This window comes from Salvelinus fontinalis, unplaced genomic scaffold (genome assembly GCF_029448725.1).
Source record: "Salvelinus fontinalis isolate EN_2023a unplaced genomic scaffold, ASM2944872v1 scaffold_0595, whole genome shotgun sequence".
NCBI classification, from domain to species: Eukaryota; Metazoa; Chordata; class Actinopteri; order Salmoniformes; family Salmonidae; genus Salvelinus; species Salvelinus fontinalis.
In genome coordinates, this window is record NW_026600804.1 from 24155 (window position 1) to 39789 (window position 15635).

The window sequence follows — 15635 nt, forward strand, 5'->3', positions numbered from 1 at the left end:
AGAGGTGCTGGCTAGCAGAGTAGAACACCTGGTTAGGAGAGGTTCTGGCTAGCAGAGTAGAACACCTGGTTAGGAGAGGTGCTGGCTAGCAGAGTAGAACACCTGGTTAGGAGAGGTTCTGGCTAGCAGAGTAGAACACCTGGTTAGGGGAGGTGCTGGCTAGCAGAGTAGAACACCTGGTTAGGAGAGGTTCTGGCTAGCAGAGTAGAACACCTGGTTAGGTGAGGTTCTGGCTAGCAGAGTAGAACACCTGGTTAGGTGAGGTTCTGGCTAGCAGAGTAGAACACCTGGTTAGGAGAGGTGCTGGCTAGCAGAGTAGAACACCTGGTTAGGAGAGGTTCTGGCTAGCAGAGTAGAACACCTGGTTAGGAGAGGTTCTGGCTAGCAGAGTAGAACACCTGGTTAGGAGAGGTTCTGGCTAGCAGAGTAGAACACCTGGTTAGGAGAGGTGCTGGCTAGCAGAGTAGAACACCTGGTTAGGAGAGGTTCTGGCTAGCAGAGTAGAACACCTGGTTAGGTCTTATAAACATAAACCATATCATCTTGTACACCTTCTACTGACCATACATAACTATCAGCATGGATAGATGTTGTAACAATAATGAGAACTACTCAACATGTAAAACTATTCTTTATATACAGACAGTATGGCCAAAAAATAACATTATTCAATAAAATAAATACAGTTGAAAAATATAAATATCTCCTGAACACAAGATTGTACCTCCGTTCATGTGTTGAGGTCAACGTTTCAGTGAAATACCTTTTTGGTTTCCCCCTTTCCCTTTTTCTACACTGTTATATCAAGAGTGGCTGCCATCCTCCAGGATATCTACCGGGTGTGCAGGGTTTTATTCCAGCCCTGTTCTAATCACACTGTAGCCTAAACATCAGCCCTGGTCTAATCACACTGTAGTCTAACATCAGCCCTGGTCTAACCACACTGTAGTCTAAACATCAGCCCTGGTCTAATCACACTGTAGTCTAACATCAGCCCTGGTCTAATCACACTGTAGTCTAAACATCAGCCCTGGTCTAATCACACTGTAGTCTAAACATCAGCCCTGGTCTAATCACACTGTAGTCTAAACATCAGCCCTGGTCTAATCACACTGTAGGTTAAACATCAGCCCTGGTCTAATCACACTGTAGTCTAAACATCAGCCCTGGTCTAATCACACTGTAGGTTAAACATCAGCCCTGGTATAATCACACTGTAGCCTAAACATCAGCCCTGGTATAATCACACTGTAGTCTAAACATCAGCCCTGGTCTAATCACACTGTAGGTTAAACATCAGCCCTGGTCTAATTACACTGTAGGTTAAACATCAGCCCTGGTCTAACATCAGCCCTGGTCTAATCACACTGTAGGTTAAACATCAGCCCTGGTCTAATCACACTGTAGGTTAAACATCAGCCCTGGTCTAATCACACTGTAGCCTAAACATCAGCCCTGGTCTAACATCAGCCCTGGTCTAATCACACTGTAGTCTAACATCAGCCCTGGTCTAACCACACTGTAGCCTAAACATCAGCCCTGGTCTAACCACACTGTAGTCTAAACATCAGCCCTGGTCTAATCACACTGTAGTCTAAACATCAGCCCTGGTCTAACATCAGCCCTGGTCTAACATCATCCCTGGTCTAACCACACTGTAGTCTAAACATCAGCCCTGGTCTAACCACACTGTAGTCTAAACATCAGCCCTGGTCTAATCACACTGTAGTCTAACATCAGCCCTGGTCTAACCACACTGTAGCCTAAACATCAGCCCTGGTCTAACCCCACTGTAGCCTAAACATCAGCCCTGGTCTAACCACACTGTAGTCTAAACATCAGCCCTGGTCTAATCACACTGTAGTCTAAACATCAGCCCTGGTCTAACCCCACTGTAGTCTAAACATCAGCCCTGGTCTAATCACACTGTAGTCTAAACATCAGCCCTGGTCTAATCACACTGTAGCCTAAACATCAGCCCTGGTCTAATTACACTGTAGTCTAAACATCAGCCATGGTCTAACCTCACTGTAGCCTAAACATCATCCCTGGTCTAACCACACTGTAGTCTAAACATCAGCCCTGGTCTAACCTCATTATAGCCTAAACATCTGCCCTGGTCTAATCACACTGTAGCCTAAACATCATCTGTGCAACAGGCCCTTTGGGCAGATAAATATTGGTTTGTGTGATTTAACTCTCTTCTAATCCAAAATCAGTATCATCATAATCAGTATTAAAACATTTTAATCAACGTGGAAATGCATTACAAAGTCACCAGATTACATCTCTGGCAAGAACGAAGGAGGAAGTGATATGTCTTCCTCAGTGTGCCGTCTCAACTGTCTTCAACGCAGTTGGCACAAACTCTCAGGCAAACCACATTCCCTCTGACCCTGCCAAGTGCAAAATGAATGCAATGTAGCATCTCTTCCTGATAGCTGGACTAAACCACATAATAAATGCTACAACTCATACAAAGCTACTTCATTTTGGGACATTTGACTTGTGACTTTGGGGAAAGTTCCTGGTCTACTATTCTATTGCCTCTACAGCCAAAGCCTTCCCAGTACCCCTTCACTTATTTCCATCAAGAACTGATACAGATCTGCTGTCTACTTAATCGCTCTGTCACAGAGAATTTTCCTTTTAAAAAGGCTTCTAAAGTTTGTCATTTCAAACTTGACTCGCCCTCACGAAAAATGTATCAACCCCTACAACAAATTGTGTGAATTATAATACACATAATTATCCACATGTTCTGTTGCTGCAGGATTATTTTCCTGCTGTTAGAAGCAGGGTCAAATTAACCTGTTACAGATGCGCTCTGGGAAAAGGCAAACCTGATTATAAAGTGCAGTGCAGCGGCTGTGTTTAGACTTTTGACCATCACATCAGTTCTGAAATAGATGTGATTATTGGTCAAATGAACATTTAGTGTCAAAAAGATCAGAATTGGTCTGCCTGTCTAAACACAGCCAACTAGTCTCTATTACAATAAACCTGTTTAACTTGTTCTGGGTGTTTGCTGCTTCAGTGTAGTACACACATTCACCACAGACAGACCCAACCCGGTGAATCCATTTCTTAGTCCAGGTTAGACAGATAACTGCTGCTCTCAGTCTTTGTTTAAAAAAGGCTTTTGAAGGAAAAACCGGTGAGGCAAGGTGTCTGCCTTGGTTCAGAGAAAATGAACATTCTCCCAAAGGACGTAACGTGAAGAAACTGGTCCTTCAGGGTGTCAATGTTCTTCACCAAGGTATACAGTGCCTTTGGAAAGTATTCAGATACCTTGACTTTTCCCACATTTTGGTAGGTTAAAGCCTTATTCTAAAATGTATTAAATAGTTATTTCCCCTCATCAATCTACACACAATACCCCATATTGACAAAGCAAAAACAGGATTTTAGAAATTTTTGCTAATTTATTAAAAATAAAAACTGAAATATTTTATTCACGAAAGTATTCAGACCCTTTACTCAGTACTTTGTTAAAGAACCTTTGGCAGTGATTACAGCCTTGAGTCTTCTTGGGTATGATGCTACAAGCTTGGCACACCTGTATTTGGGGAGTTTCTCCTATTCTTCTTTGCAGAGTCTCTCAAGCTCTGTCAGGTTGGATGGGGAGTGTTGCTGCACAGCTGTTTTCAGATCATCCAGAAATGTTGTATATCCTTTCCCCATCACCTTGGAGACGTCGCCTTCTTAGTTTGTTTGTTAGTTAGTGGTTGAACAAACAATGAGGAAGTGATTGGTACATCAGTCAGTCTGTTACTGTATGAGATCAGCAGGGAGGACCAGGTTTGTGTAGGTCTTTCCATGCATTGACCTGGTCAGTGATACTGTTTGTGGTGGTGGCTATCAGCCGTGAGTAGGTGCAGCGGTCATAAGCCACAGGGAAAACCTGGAAGAGGTTTCCACTGGGGGGGTCAGTAGGCCGGATGGCCAGGTGTCTCATACACAGTCCCAGATACACATCCTCTATGTAGACGGCTTTAACATGCCTGGACGCCTCCACCAGCTTCCTGGGGAGGTCTAAGGTGAAGACATAGCCCAGGCCCAGAGCGTAAGGTGGATATACTGGTTCAGGAAACACCTCCATTGGAAGGTACCATTTGGAGTTACGGTCTCTTAGAACGGCGCCCCATTGGGCCACTAGTCCAGTCTGGTAGTTCTGTTTTGGAGCGTGAAGCAGCATGTTGACCAAGGTGTTCACGTTGAGGAACATGTCTGAGTCGATCTTCATGGCGTAGGAGGCGTTGGGGCAGCGAGAGCTCAGCCACTCCATCATCACCATGGTCTTGATGGTCAGGTTTTTGTAGCCGTCTATGAAGTCGCTCTGCAGCAGATCCTGGTGCTCTTTGCTCTCCTGCAGCACCTTCTCCTGGAGCTGCTCTGTCTCCTCTCCACTGGGCAGTCCCAGCAGGAAGAACAGACGGACCTCTTTGCCCAGTACCTGCCTCTCACTGCCCCAAGTACTGCGGACGGCCTCACGAGCGTCCCTGTTATAGGGCGCCACTGGCACCATCAGAACCAGGAAGGGGTTCTGCTCCCGGCATTTCTCTGGCTCATCCAGGATGAAGATGTACTCTGATGGGTATTCTACATGGTACGGTCCTGGGGACACATACGGAGGAGGAGTGGACCGAACTGCCTTGACCTCTGTGATCAGATCAGTGATGGTCATTGCAGACGTGACGGAACTAGTTTCATTATGTGTTGTGTTGAGTTTGATGGCCTGCTGAGTAGAGTGGATAAGTGAAGTCTGACGATCTGTTGAATTGGCAGATGCAGTTTCATGAGCGTCTATGGTAAAATCAGTGGAGTTTAGAGAAACTACTTCCCTACTGGTGTTGGTAGAACCAGATCTGCTTGGTGAACCACCACGGAATTCTGCCCACCATTTTGAGGCCCTGTCTAGTGTTGGGACCCACTCTACTGACCGATCGCCGAAGTAGAAGAAGACCATTGCTGTGAGGAGCAGGATGAGGAAACAGCAACGGAAACGGGACCAGCCACAGTATCTCCTGCCTTCCGACATCTCCTTTCTGGGAGGAGAGAAAGAGAGAGACAGAAATCCCATTTGATTTGTCACGTACAGTTTCCAGCAGGTATAAAAGGTGCAGTGAAATGGCTGTGTGCTTGCTGCCTCAACATAGCAGGGCATCAATCCAGATCAATAGTAATCAAGTCAAATAAAAAAATAACAAGTAGTTACAAGGTAGTACAGAGTAATACACTTATATGTACAGTATATACCTTATAATAGTGGCATATCTACATATTTATACTGTATATGCAGATATTAGTGACATATCTACATATTCATACAGTATATGCATTATATTAGTGACATTTCTACATATTCATACTGTATGTACATTATATTAGTGACATATCTACATATTCATACTGTATATACATTATATTAGTGACATATCTACATATTCATACTGTATTACATTATATTAGTGACATATCTACATATTCATACTGTATATACATTATATTAGTGACATATGTACATATTCATACTGTATATACATTATATTAGTGCCATATCTACATATTCATACATACTTTGATTAATGTGCTTGTCTGACTTGTCTAGTTAAATAAAGGTTAAATAAATAAATACACAATCTTTTAACTTAACATTTCAAGAGGAATGGAACATGAGATCAACCCTTCCTCGCATAGGACTCTGGTCAAAAGTAGTGCACTATATAGGGAATAGGTTGCCATAGGACTCTGGTCAAAAGTAGTGCACTATATAGGGAATAGGGTGCCATAGTGCAGTCAAGGCTGGTTCATAAATGTTGCTATGAAATTGTCCATGTAGCTTTATAGTAGCTTGACATTGAAAACATTTATCTTGTATTTATTTCTAGAGCAGGAATATATTGTAAATTCTAATGTTCACAATCCTAATATCCTTCTTCTCCTTCGATTCATCTGAAATAACATGTGATTCATTGCTGCACGTTACGCAGAGATTCCTTGTAAAAGAGATATTGGTCTCAGCGGGACTCAATTGTCAACAACGTTGTATTTTAACTCCTAGAAGGACAGTTAGTTTGACCTTAAAATAAAAAGCAGAACAGCTTGTTTCCTGGTCTGTACCTCCGTGTGTCCTGTACCTGAGCTGAGCACTGAGAACCAAGGATCCTCCTACATGTGAACTTAAGTTACTGTGAAAACACCTGTGTTCCGTGTGTACGACGCCGTTCTAGAGAATTCCTTCAGTATGACTGTTTTATTACTTTGAATTTGAATACGTCAAACTATAGTAAAAAAAAATAGACGAAACATGAAAACACACCTACCTTCTTCCTCCATTCTTAGTGCCATCTTCCACCATGTTGGAAATCTATCTAGCTGGGGATGGCTGCCAGGCAGGTATTCATGTTTAGGTAGTCCCTCCTCGGTCAACTCTAGTTGTGTCATACTCATGCAGGCAGGTATTCAGGTTTAGGTAGTCCCTCCTCGGTCAACTCTAGTTGTGTCATACTCATGCAGGCAGGTATTCAGGTTTAGGTAGTCCCTCCTCGGTCAACTCTAGTTGTGTCATACTCATGCAGGCAGGTATTCAGGTTTAGGTAGTCCCTCCTCGGTCAACTCTAGTTGTGTCATACTCATGCAGGCAGGTAGATTTAGGTCGTCCAAACCTCAGTCAATTCATGTTGTACCATACAACAACTACATGTAATGGTAGAAGGCAGCCGTGGTCAAAGGTTGCTTCTGCTCCACCAGTATTTCCAGTTTGTTAACTCTCCTGCGGCTAAATGATAAGTAAAAGCGTTCCCTGGGGTAAAGTGAATGTGCAACTAGTTAGGGTGTGGCTTAACTGGCTCCCTACTCCCTATAGAGGACAATGCTCTCTACTCCCTATAGAGGACAAGGCTCCCTACTCCCTATATAGAGGACAAGGCTCCCTACTCCCTATATAGAGGACAAGGCTCCCTACACCCTATATAGAGGACAAGGCTCCCTACTCTCTATAGAGGACAAGGCTCCCTACTCCCTATAGAGGACAAGGCTCCCTACTCCCTATAGAGGACAAGGCTCCCTACTCCCTATAGAGGACAAGGCTCCCTACTCCCTATATAGAGGACAAGGCTCCCTACACCCTATATAGAGGACAAGGCTCCCTACTCTCTATAGAGGACAAGGCTCCCTACTCCCTATAGAGGACAAGGCTCCCTACTCCCTATATAGAGGACAAGGCTCCCTACTCTCTATAGAGGACAAGGCTCCCTACTCCCTATATAGAGGACAAGGCTCCCTACTCTCTATAGAGGACAAGGCCCCCTACTCTCTATAGAGGACAAGGCTCCCTACTCCCTATATAGAGGACAAGGCTCCCTACTCCCTATAGAGGACAAGGCTCCCTACTCCCTATATAGAGGACAAGGCTCCCTACTCCCTATAGAGGACAAGGCTCCCTACTCCCTATAGAGAACAAGGCTCCCTACTCCCTATAGAGAACAAGGCTCCCTACTCCCTATATAGAGGACAAGGCACCCTACACCCTTGGTCTTTTACCAAATAGGGCTATCTTCTGTATACCACCCCTACCTTGTCACAACACAACTGATTGGCTCAAACGCATTAAGAAGGAAAGAAATTCCACAAATTAACTTTTAACAAGGCACACCTGTTAATTGAAATGCATTCCAGGTGACTACCTCATGAAGCTGGTTGAGAGAATGCCAAGAGTGTGCAAAGCTGTCATCAAGGCAAAGGGTGGCTACTTTGAAGAATCTAAAATTTATTTGGATTTGTTTCACACTTTTTTGGTTACTACAGGATTCCATATGTGTTATTTCATAGTGTTGATGTCTTCACTATTATTTTACAATGTAGAAAATAGTAAATATAAATAAAAACCCTTGAATGAGTAGGTGGGTCCAAACGTTTGACTGGTCCTGTATATAAAGATATATTTTGATGATACTGGCATACTCTTTTCAGATTGATCATGTATTCTCTCAGCACTTCTCAGAATATTCCATGTCTGAGGTGTGTATGTTTCACATGTTAACCAGTGGGACGTCAGACACACACAAAAAATGTTTTCCAGGAAGTAGTTTGATGGGTTAGTTTTGTTTATTCCATTCTACTAGAACCCAAGCTGTCCGTCTCTATAGCTTCCTACTGTGTTGTAACAATGGTATTGTCTCTAGAGCTCTCCACTATTGTCGTGGGGATATGCAAATCCTTCTAGGTAACCATGGTGCTCTGGTCTCTACCTGCTGGAAGGCCACACCTTCATCTCATTTGTCACTGTAACAGGAGACCTTGTCTCATACTTCCTCCTATAGGTGTGTGTGTGTGTGTGTGTGTGTGTGTGTGTGTGTGTGTGTGTGTGTGTGTGTGTGTGTGTGTGTGTGTGTGTGTGTGTGTGTGTGTGTGTGTGTGTGTGTGTGTGTGTGTGTGTGTGTGTGTGTGTGTGTGTGTGTGTGTGTGTGTGTGTGTGAAGCCATTGCGCAAAAGATAAGCAGAGCTCATGTTGGAAAGTGTTGCTAAGTTGCTAGCAAACAACTCAAGTGCAGCCCTGTTTCTAGAAGGATTCAAACTATTCTATACCCTCATAGGCAGCACTTTATAATATATACATTGTATTACATGGTAATTTCTGGTAACTATTTTAAGTACCAGAGAAATGACCCATTACTTTGTAAAGAGAGAGAGAGTAACATACTAACATACTATTAATCAGGCAGGAGCAGAGCAGATGCCCCTTTACCCTTCCAGTCCATGAGTACTCTGCTGGCAGGCTGCCCTCTAAGGTGGTGGTGGAGGCAGACAGAACATGAGTACTCTGCTGGCAGGCTGCCCTCTAAGGTGGTGGTGGAGGCAGACAGAACATGAGTACTCTGCTGGCAGACTGCCCTCTGAGGTGGTGGTGGAGGCAGACAGAACATGAGTACTCTGCTGGCAGGCTGCCCTCTGAGGTGGTGGTGGAGGCAGACAGTCCATGAGCACTCTGCTGGCAGGCTGCCCTCTGAGGTGGTGGTGGAGGCAGACAGTCCATGAGTACTCTGCTGGCAGACTGCCCTCTAAGGTGATGGTGGAGGGCAGACAGAACATGAGTACTCTGCTGGCAGACTGCCCTCTAAGGTGATGGTGGAGGGCAGACAGAACATGAGTACTCTGCTGGCAGGCTGCCCTCTGAGGTGGTGGTGGAGGCAGACAGTCCATGAGCACTCTGCTGGCAGGCTGCCCTCTAAGGTGGTGGTGGAGGCAGACAGTCCATGAGCACTCTGCTGGCAGGCTGCCCTCTAAGGTGGTGGTGGAGGGCAGACAGAACATGAGTACTCTGCTGGCAGGCTGCCCTCTAAGGTGATGGAGAAGGGCAGACAGTCCATGAGTACTCTGCTGGCAGGCTGCCCTCTAAGGTGATGGAGGAGGGCAGACAGTCCATGAGTACTCTGCTGGCAGGCTGCCCTCTAAGGTGATGGTGGAGGGAAGACAGAACATGAGTACTCTGCTGGCAGGCTGCCCTCTAAGGTGATAGTGGAGGCAGACAGAACATGAGCACTCTGCTGGCAGGCTGCCCTCTAAGGTGATGGTGGAGGGCAGACAGACCATGAGCACTCTGCTGGCAGGCTGCCCTCTAAGGTGATAGTGGAGGCAGACAGAACATGAGCACTCTGCTGGCAGGCTGCCCTCTAAGGTGATGGAGGAGGGCAGACAGTCCATGAGCACTCTGCTGGCAGGCTGCCCTCTAAGGTGATGGAGGGGGGAGACAGTCCATGAGCACTCTGCTGGCAGGCTGCCCTCTAAGGTGATGGTGGAGGGCAGACAGTCCATGAGTACTCTGCTGGCAGACTGCCCTCTAAGGTGATGGTGGAGGGCAGACAGATCATGAGCACTCTGCTGGCAGGCTGCCCTCTAAGGTGATGGTGGAGGGCAGACAGTCCATGAGTACTCTGCTGGCAGGCTGCCCTCTAAGGTGATGGTGGAGGGCAGACAGAACATGCTTTCTGTCCATTCCTGCAACCTCTGCTACAAGTAGTCAGTGTGATGTTGCCTGCTCTGGACTCCAGAGAAGTGACATGATATCAGGGGTGCAGCCATGGGTGTGCCTGTGAGGGCATCACTGCATGATATATCACCAGTTGATATTGGCTGCTAACATGAATGACTCTCAGCTCCAAATACAGGTTTAAAACACAGTTTATTTCTGTAGCCTATCTTGCGTTTTGAATATGCGTCACTGTTTATGGCTGTAATGACAGGCTCCTAATGACAGGTTCCCCAGATCTGTAATGACAGGTTCCCCAGATCTGTAATGACAGGTTCCCCAGATCTGTAATGACAGGTTCCCCAGATCTGTAATGACAGGCTCCTAATGACAGGTTCCCCAGATCTGTAATGACAGGTTCCCCAGATCTGTGCCTCGACACAATCTTGTCTCGGAGCTCTACGGACAATTCCTTTGACCTCATGGCTTGGTTTTTGCTCTGACATGCACTGTCAAATGTGGGACCTTATATAGACAGGTGTGTGCCTTTTCAAATCATGTCCAATCAAATGAATTTACCACAGGTGGACTCCAATCAAGTTGTAGAAACATCTCAAGGATGATCATTGGAAACAGGATGCACCTGAGCTCAATTTTGAGTCTCATAGCAAAGGGTCTGAATACTTATGTAAATAAGGTATTTCTGTTTTTTATTTGTAATAAATGTGTGAACATTTCTAAAAACCTGTTTTTACTTTGTCATTATGGGGTATTGTGTGTAGATTGATGAGGAACATTTCTTATTCAATCTGTTTTAGAATAAGGCTGTAACGTAACAAAATATATATATTTTAAACTGGTTGTTAAAAGAACACAATTGAGAAGACATCACTATGTTGTGTTTTGGTGATGATTATATTTTACAGTAAACTTATATTTTGGATACAAAGTTGTGGTGAAAGATGTCTACAAACAAAATGAATGCACAATAAAAGGTTTTGAATGTAAGACTGTGTCACGCCCTGATCTGTTTCACCTGTCTTTGTGCTTGTCTCCACCCCCTCCAGGTGTCACCCATCTTCCCCATTATCCCCTGTGTATTTATACCTGTGTTCTTTGTTTGTCTGTTGCCAGTTTGTTTTGTCTGTAGAACCTACCAGTGTTTTGTTTCCCTGCTCCCGCCAGTTCCTTGCTCCTGTTTTCTAGTTTCCTGGTTCTGACCGTTCTGCCTGCCCTGAGCTTGCCTGTTGTACTGTACCATTGCCCAACTACTCTGGATTACCGACCTCTGTCTGACCTGACCCTGAGCCCACCTGCACCTTACACCCTCTCTGGATTATTGACCTCTGACCTGTCATTTGCCTGCACCTGGGTCATACCATAAAACATGACTGGCTGCGATCAGATGTAGGATCTTCATTTTGAGCCACTTTGCTACAGCAGGAAAATAATCCTGCAGCAACAGAAAATGTGAATTATGTGTATTATAATTCATGTGTATTTTTGTAGGGGTTGATAAAAAAAATGTGTGAGGGCAAATCAAGTTTGATCTTAAAAAGTGAAAATTACAAACTTTAGAAGCCTTTTTAAAACTCAAATACACTGTCAGTTCTTAGCAATAAAAGAGTGATCAAATTAAGATCCTACATCTGTACAAGTGTTACTAGTTTTGAGTTTTGTACTAAAACGTTTTTAAAATTCACCACATACTTGTGAAATAGCACCAAAGGAGAGAAAAAAACAACTGTAGTTTGTATTTATGTTATTTATTCAGGTTAACTAAAGGGGAAAAGGAAGTTGAGTGTTTAAAGAAATAGGTTGCAACTTGAAATACAGGTTTATTCACTGCTTGACTTGGGATGAAAGAAGTGCAGCAGCTGTTTTTTCCCAAGTTAGTACATTAGAAACATCTCAAGGGTGATCAATGGAAACAGGATGCAGGAGCTCTATTTTGAGTCTCATAGCAAAGGGTCTGAGTAATTATTTTTAAAACATTTGAAAAAATGTCTAGACCTTTTTCACTCAGTCAACTCAGAAAATGTGTGTCAGTCTGTTTCTTGTTCACCGAAATACACAAATGACATTATGCTGTAGAGATCTGATTAATCATTGGTAAGGGTTGTTAATAATCCCTTTGGCCCGGCAGTCTAGGGGGGGATGGTAACGAGACACGTAACATTTCCCATGCCATGTATAATAGTGAAAACATAAGAGTGAGAACAAATAACCACAGACATCTAAACTACCGTCAAACACTCACGGTTTATTTGTAAACACACGGTAAAGGGGGTCGGGAAAAGGGGCTGAGCTGGACCCAAGGAAAGAAATAATAAGCATTCAAAAACACCCCTAAGCTAGACACCTGCTTCAACAACAGCTAACTAACTAACCAAAAACACCCCTAAGCTAGACTACCTGCTTCAACAACAGCTAACTAACCAAAAATACAGAGGGTGGTCCGCCCAGTTCTAACTAGTGTATTTAGACAAAGTTTACCTACAGGTAGTGTATGCCCATGGGCAACTTGTCTTGGTACCCCCTTTTCCCACCATCAAACAAACAGTCAAACACCATAACAAAACCAATACTCACAGGATAACAGACAACGTGACATGTCGTTGCAAAAACAAAAGAGAGATCTCTGCATAGAAAGAGGGAGAGATCCCGACTCAGAGAGAACTGAATGGGTTTTTAAACCAAGGGAAAGGGGATGTGATTGGGTAATGGAAGGAGGAGATGTGTCTTCTGATTGATGACTGATTGGGGAATGATGATTGACACCTGTGAGGGGAGAAGGAGAGAAAAGAAATACACACACAGGATACACACTCCCAGGATACCTGTATCCATAACACTCCCAGGATACCTGTATCCGTAACACTCCCGGGATACCTGTATCCGTAACACTCCCGGGATACCTGTATCCGTAACACTCCCGGGATACCTGTATCCGTTACACTCCCGGGATACCTGTATCCGTTACACTCCCAGGATACCTGTATCCGTTACACTCCCAGGATACCTGTATCCGTTACACTCCCAGGATACCTGTATCCGTAACACTCCCGGGATACCTGTATCCGTAACACTCCCAGGATACCTGTATCCGTAACACTCCCAGGATACCTGTATCCGTAACACTCCCGGGATACCTGTATCCGTAACACTCCCGGGATACCTGTATCCGTAACACTCCCGGGATACCTGTATCCGTAACACTCCCGGGATACCTGTATCCGTTACACTCCCAGGATACCTGTATCCGTTACACTCCCAGGATACCTGTATCCGTAACACTCCCAGGATACCTGTATCCGTAACACTCCCGGGATACCTGTATCCGTAACACTCCCAGGATACCTGTATCCGTAACACTCCCACCCTTAAAAGAGCAACCCTAGGGGGGATTGCGAACACAGTATTTACAAAACATACCAAGAATCATCATATTTACACACGAGACAAAGCATCTGCTAATACGTTATCAGAACCCTTTTTGTGGCGGATCTCCATGTTATAATTCTGCACAATAAGCGCCCAACGCATAAGGCGCTGGTACAGGTTGTACATCCGGTGGAGAAACACTAAGGGATTATGATCAGTATATACGATCACTGGTAGGGCACTGGAACCAATATATACTTCAAAGTATTGCAGAGATAACAACAAAGCTAGAGCTTCTTGTTCTATGGTCGCATAGTTTGTTTGACATTTGTTAAATTTACGTGAAAAATAACAAACGGGATGATCCACTCCACTCTTGTCCTGCTGCAGTAGAACAGCACCAGCACCTCTGGCACTAGCATCTTCACTAGCAGCAAGTACAGGGGTATTACACAAGAGGGCTTTAGCACATTCAAAAGCTATCTTACAATCAGGGGACCACACAAATGATCTAGCCGGAATGAGCAAATCGGTCAATGGAGCAACTACCGCAGATACATTTTTACAGAAACTACGGTAGTAGCCAACCATCCCTAAAAAGCGGCGTAGCTCTCGTCTGGTGGTAGGTGCGGGGAATGCAGTTATAGCCAATACCTTGGCATCAACAGGGCGCACCTGTCCATGGCCGACCTCTTTGCCGAGATAGTTAACTTCTACTTGCACACGATCCCGGATCCGGGAGCACCCCCATCAGTAAAAAAGCTGACTAGCATAGCCTAGCATAGCGTCACAAGTAAATACTAGCATCTAAATATCATTCAATCACAAGTCCAAGATACCAGATGAAAGATACACATCTTGTGAATCCAGCCATCATTTCTGATTTTTAAAATGTTTTACAGGAAAGACACAATATGTAAATCTATTAGCTAACCACGATAGCAAAAGACAACTTTTTTTTCCCACCATTTTTTTCCTGCATAGGTAGCTATCACAATTTCGACCAAATAAAGATATAAATAGCCACTAACCAAGAAACAACTTCATCAGATGACAGTCTGATAACATATTTATTATATAGCATATGTTTTGTTAGAAAAATGTGCATATTTCAGGTATAAATCATAGTTTATCATTGCAGCCACCATCACAACTCTCACCAAAGCAACTAGAATAACTACAGAGACCAACGTGAATTACCTAAATACTCATCATAAAACATTTCTAAAAAATACACAGCGTACAGCAAATGAAAGACAAAGATCTTGTGAATCCAGCCAAAATTTCAGATTATTTAAGTGTTTTACAGCGAAAACACAATATAGCATTATATTAGCTTACTACAATAGCCAACCACACAACAGCATTGATTCAGGCCAACAATAGCGATAACGAATAAACCAGCAAAAGATATTAATTTTTTCACTAACCTTCTCAAACTTCTTCAGATGACAGTCCTATAACATCATATTACACAATACATATAGAGTTTGTTCGAAAATGTGCATATTTAGCGGCACAAATCGTGGTTATACAATGAGAATAGTAGCCAAGCTGCCAACAATATGTCGGGAGAAATCTTGGGAGAGGCACCTAATCTAATCAGTAACTAATCCTAAACTCGACTAAAAAATACAGGTTGGACAGCAATTGAAAGATACATTAGTTCTTAATGCAACCGCTGTGTTAGAGTTTTAAAATTAACGTTACTACAACATACAGCATGCGTTAAAGCGAGACCGCACCGAAATTAATGGCGGAATATGAGTTTAACATTTTTCAACAGAACAACGAATTAACATCATAAATAGTTCTTACTTTTTGATGAGCTCCCATCAGAATCTTGGGCAGGTTGTCCTTTTCCCAAAATAATCGTTGCTCGGTTGTAGATTGTCGCCTTCAACGTTGGAATTAGCAGTAAACATTAGCCATGTGGGCCAGACGTGCCCAAGTCCCTAGAACGCAGCACAAATAAATACCCAAAAATCGCAATATACTGATATAAACTGATATAACTCGGTTTAAAATAACAACATTATGATGTCTTTAACACCTATATCGAATAAAAACAGGGCCGGATATATCTAAGGGCTATAACGGGAGCTTTCTAGAACGACATCCTGAGGTCCTTTTTGCGTCATGGCGAAGAGAAGAAAGGGAGCACCCCACGTTGCCAGCCCATTTATAAGCCCTCAGATATGCCCAGCAACTCCATTTCAATTCTCACTATTCGCTGACATCCAGGGGAAGGCGTATGCAGTGCATCTCAACCAATAGAAGA

The 15635-nt window shown here is 43.9% G+C and overlaps 1 protein-coding gene across 1 annotated transcript; it reads right to left on the reverse strand.

Annotated features, from left to right (window-relative positions):
• Positions 1-969: 969 nt before the first annotated feature.
• Positions 970-6762, reverse strand: LOC129846600 (beta-1,3-galactosyltransferase 1-like). The gene is made up of 2 exons (XM_055914545.1): positions 6327-6762; positions 970-5048 (listed from the first exon to the last, which is right to left on the reverse strand). Exons 1-2 carry the CDS (start codon positions 6359-6361, stop codon positions 3785-3787), a joined length of 1299 nt encoding a protein of 432 aa, XP_055770520.1. The 5' UTR covers positions 6362-6762; the 3' UTR covers positions 970-3784.
• Between the last annotated feature and the right edge of the window lie 8873 nt (positions 6763-15635).

What these genes read in the sequence shown, in the direction of transcription:
- LOC129846600 (XM_055914545.1), bottom strand. Translation starts at nt 6,361, where the DNA reads ATGGTGGAAGATGGCACTAAGAATGGAGGAAGAAG. An exon ending in ACTAAGAATGGAGGAAGAAG is followed by an intron (nt 5,049 to 6,326) that starts GTAGGTGTGTTT and finishes CTCTCCTCCCAG; the next exon opens with AAAGGAGATGTCGGAAGGCA.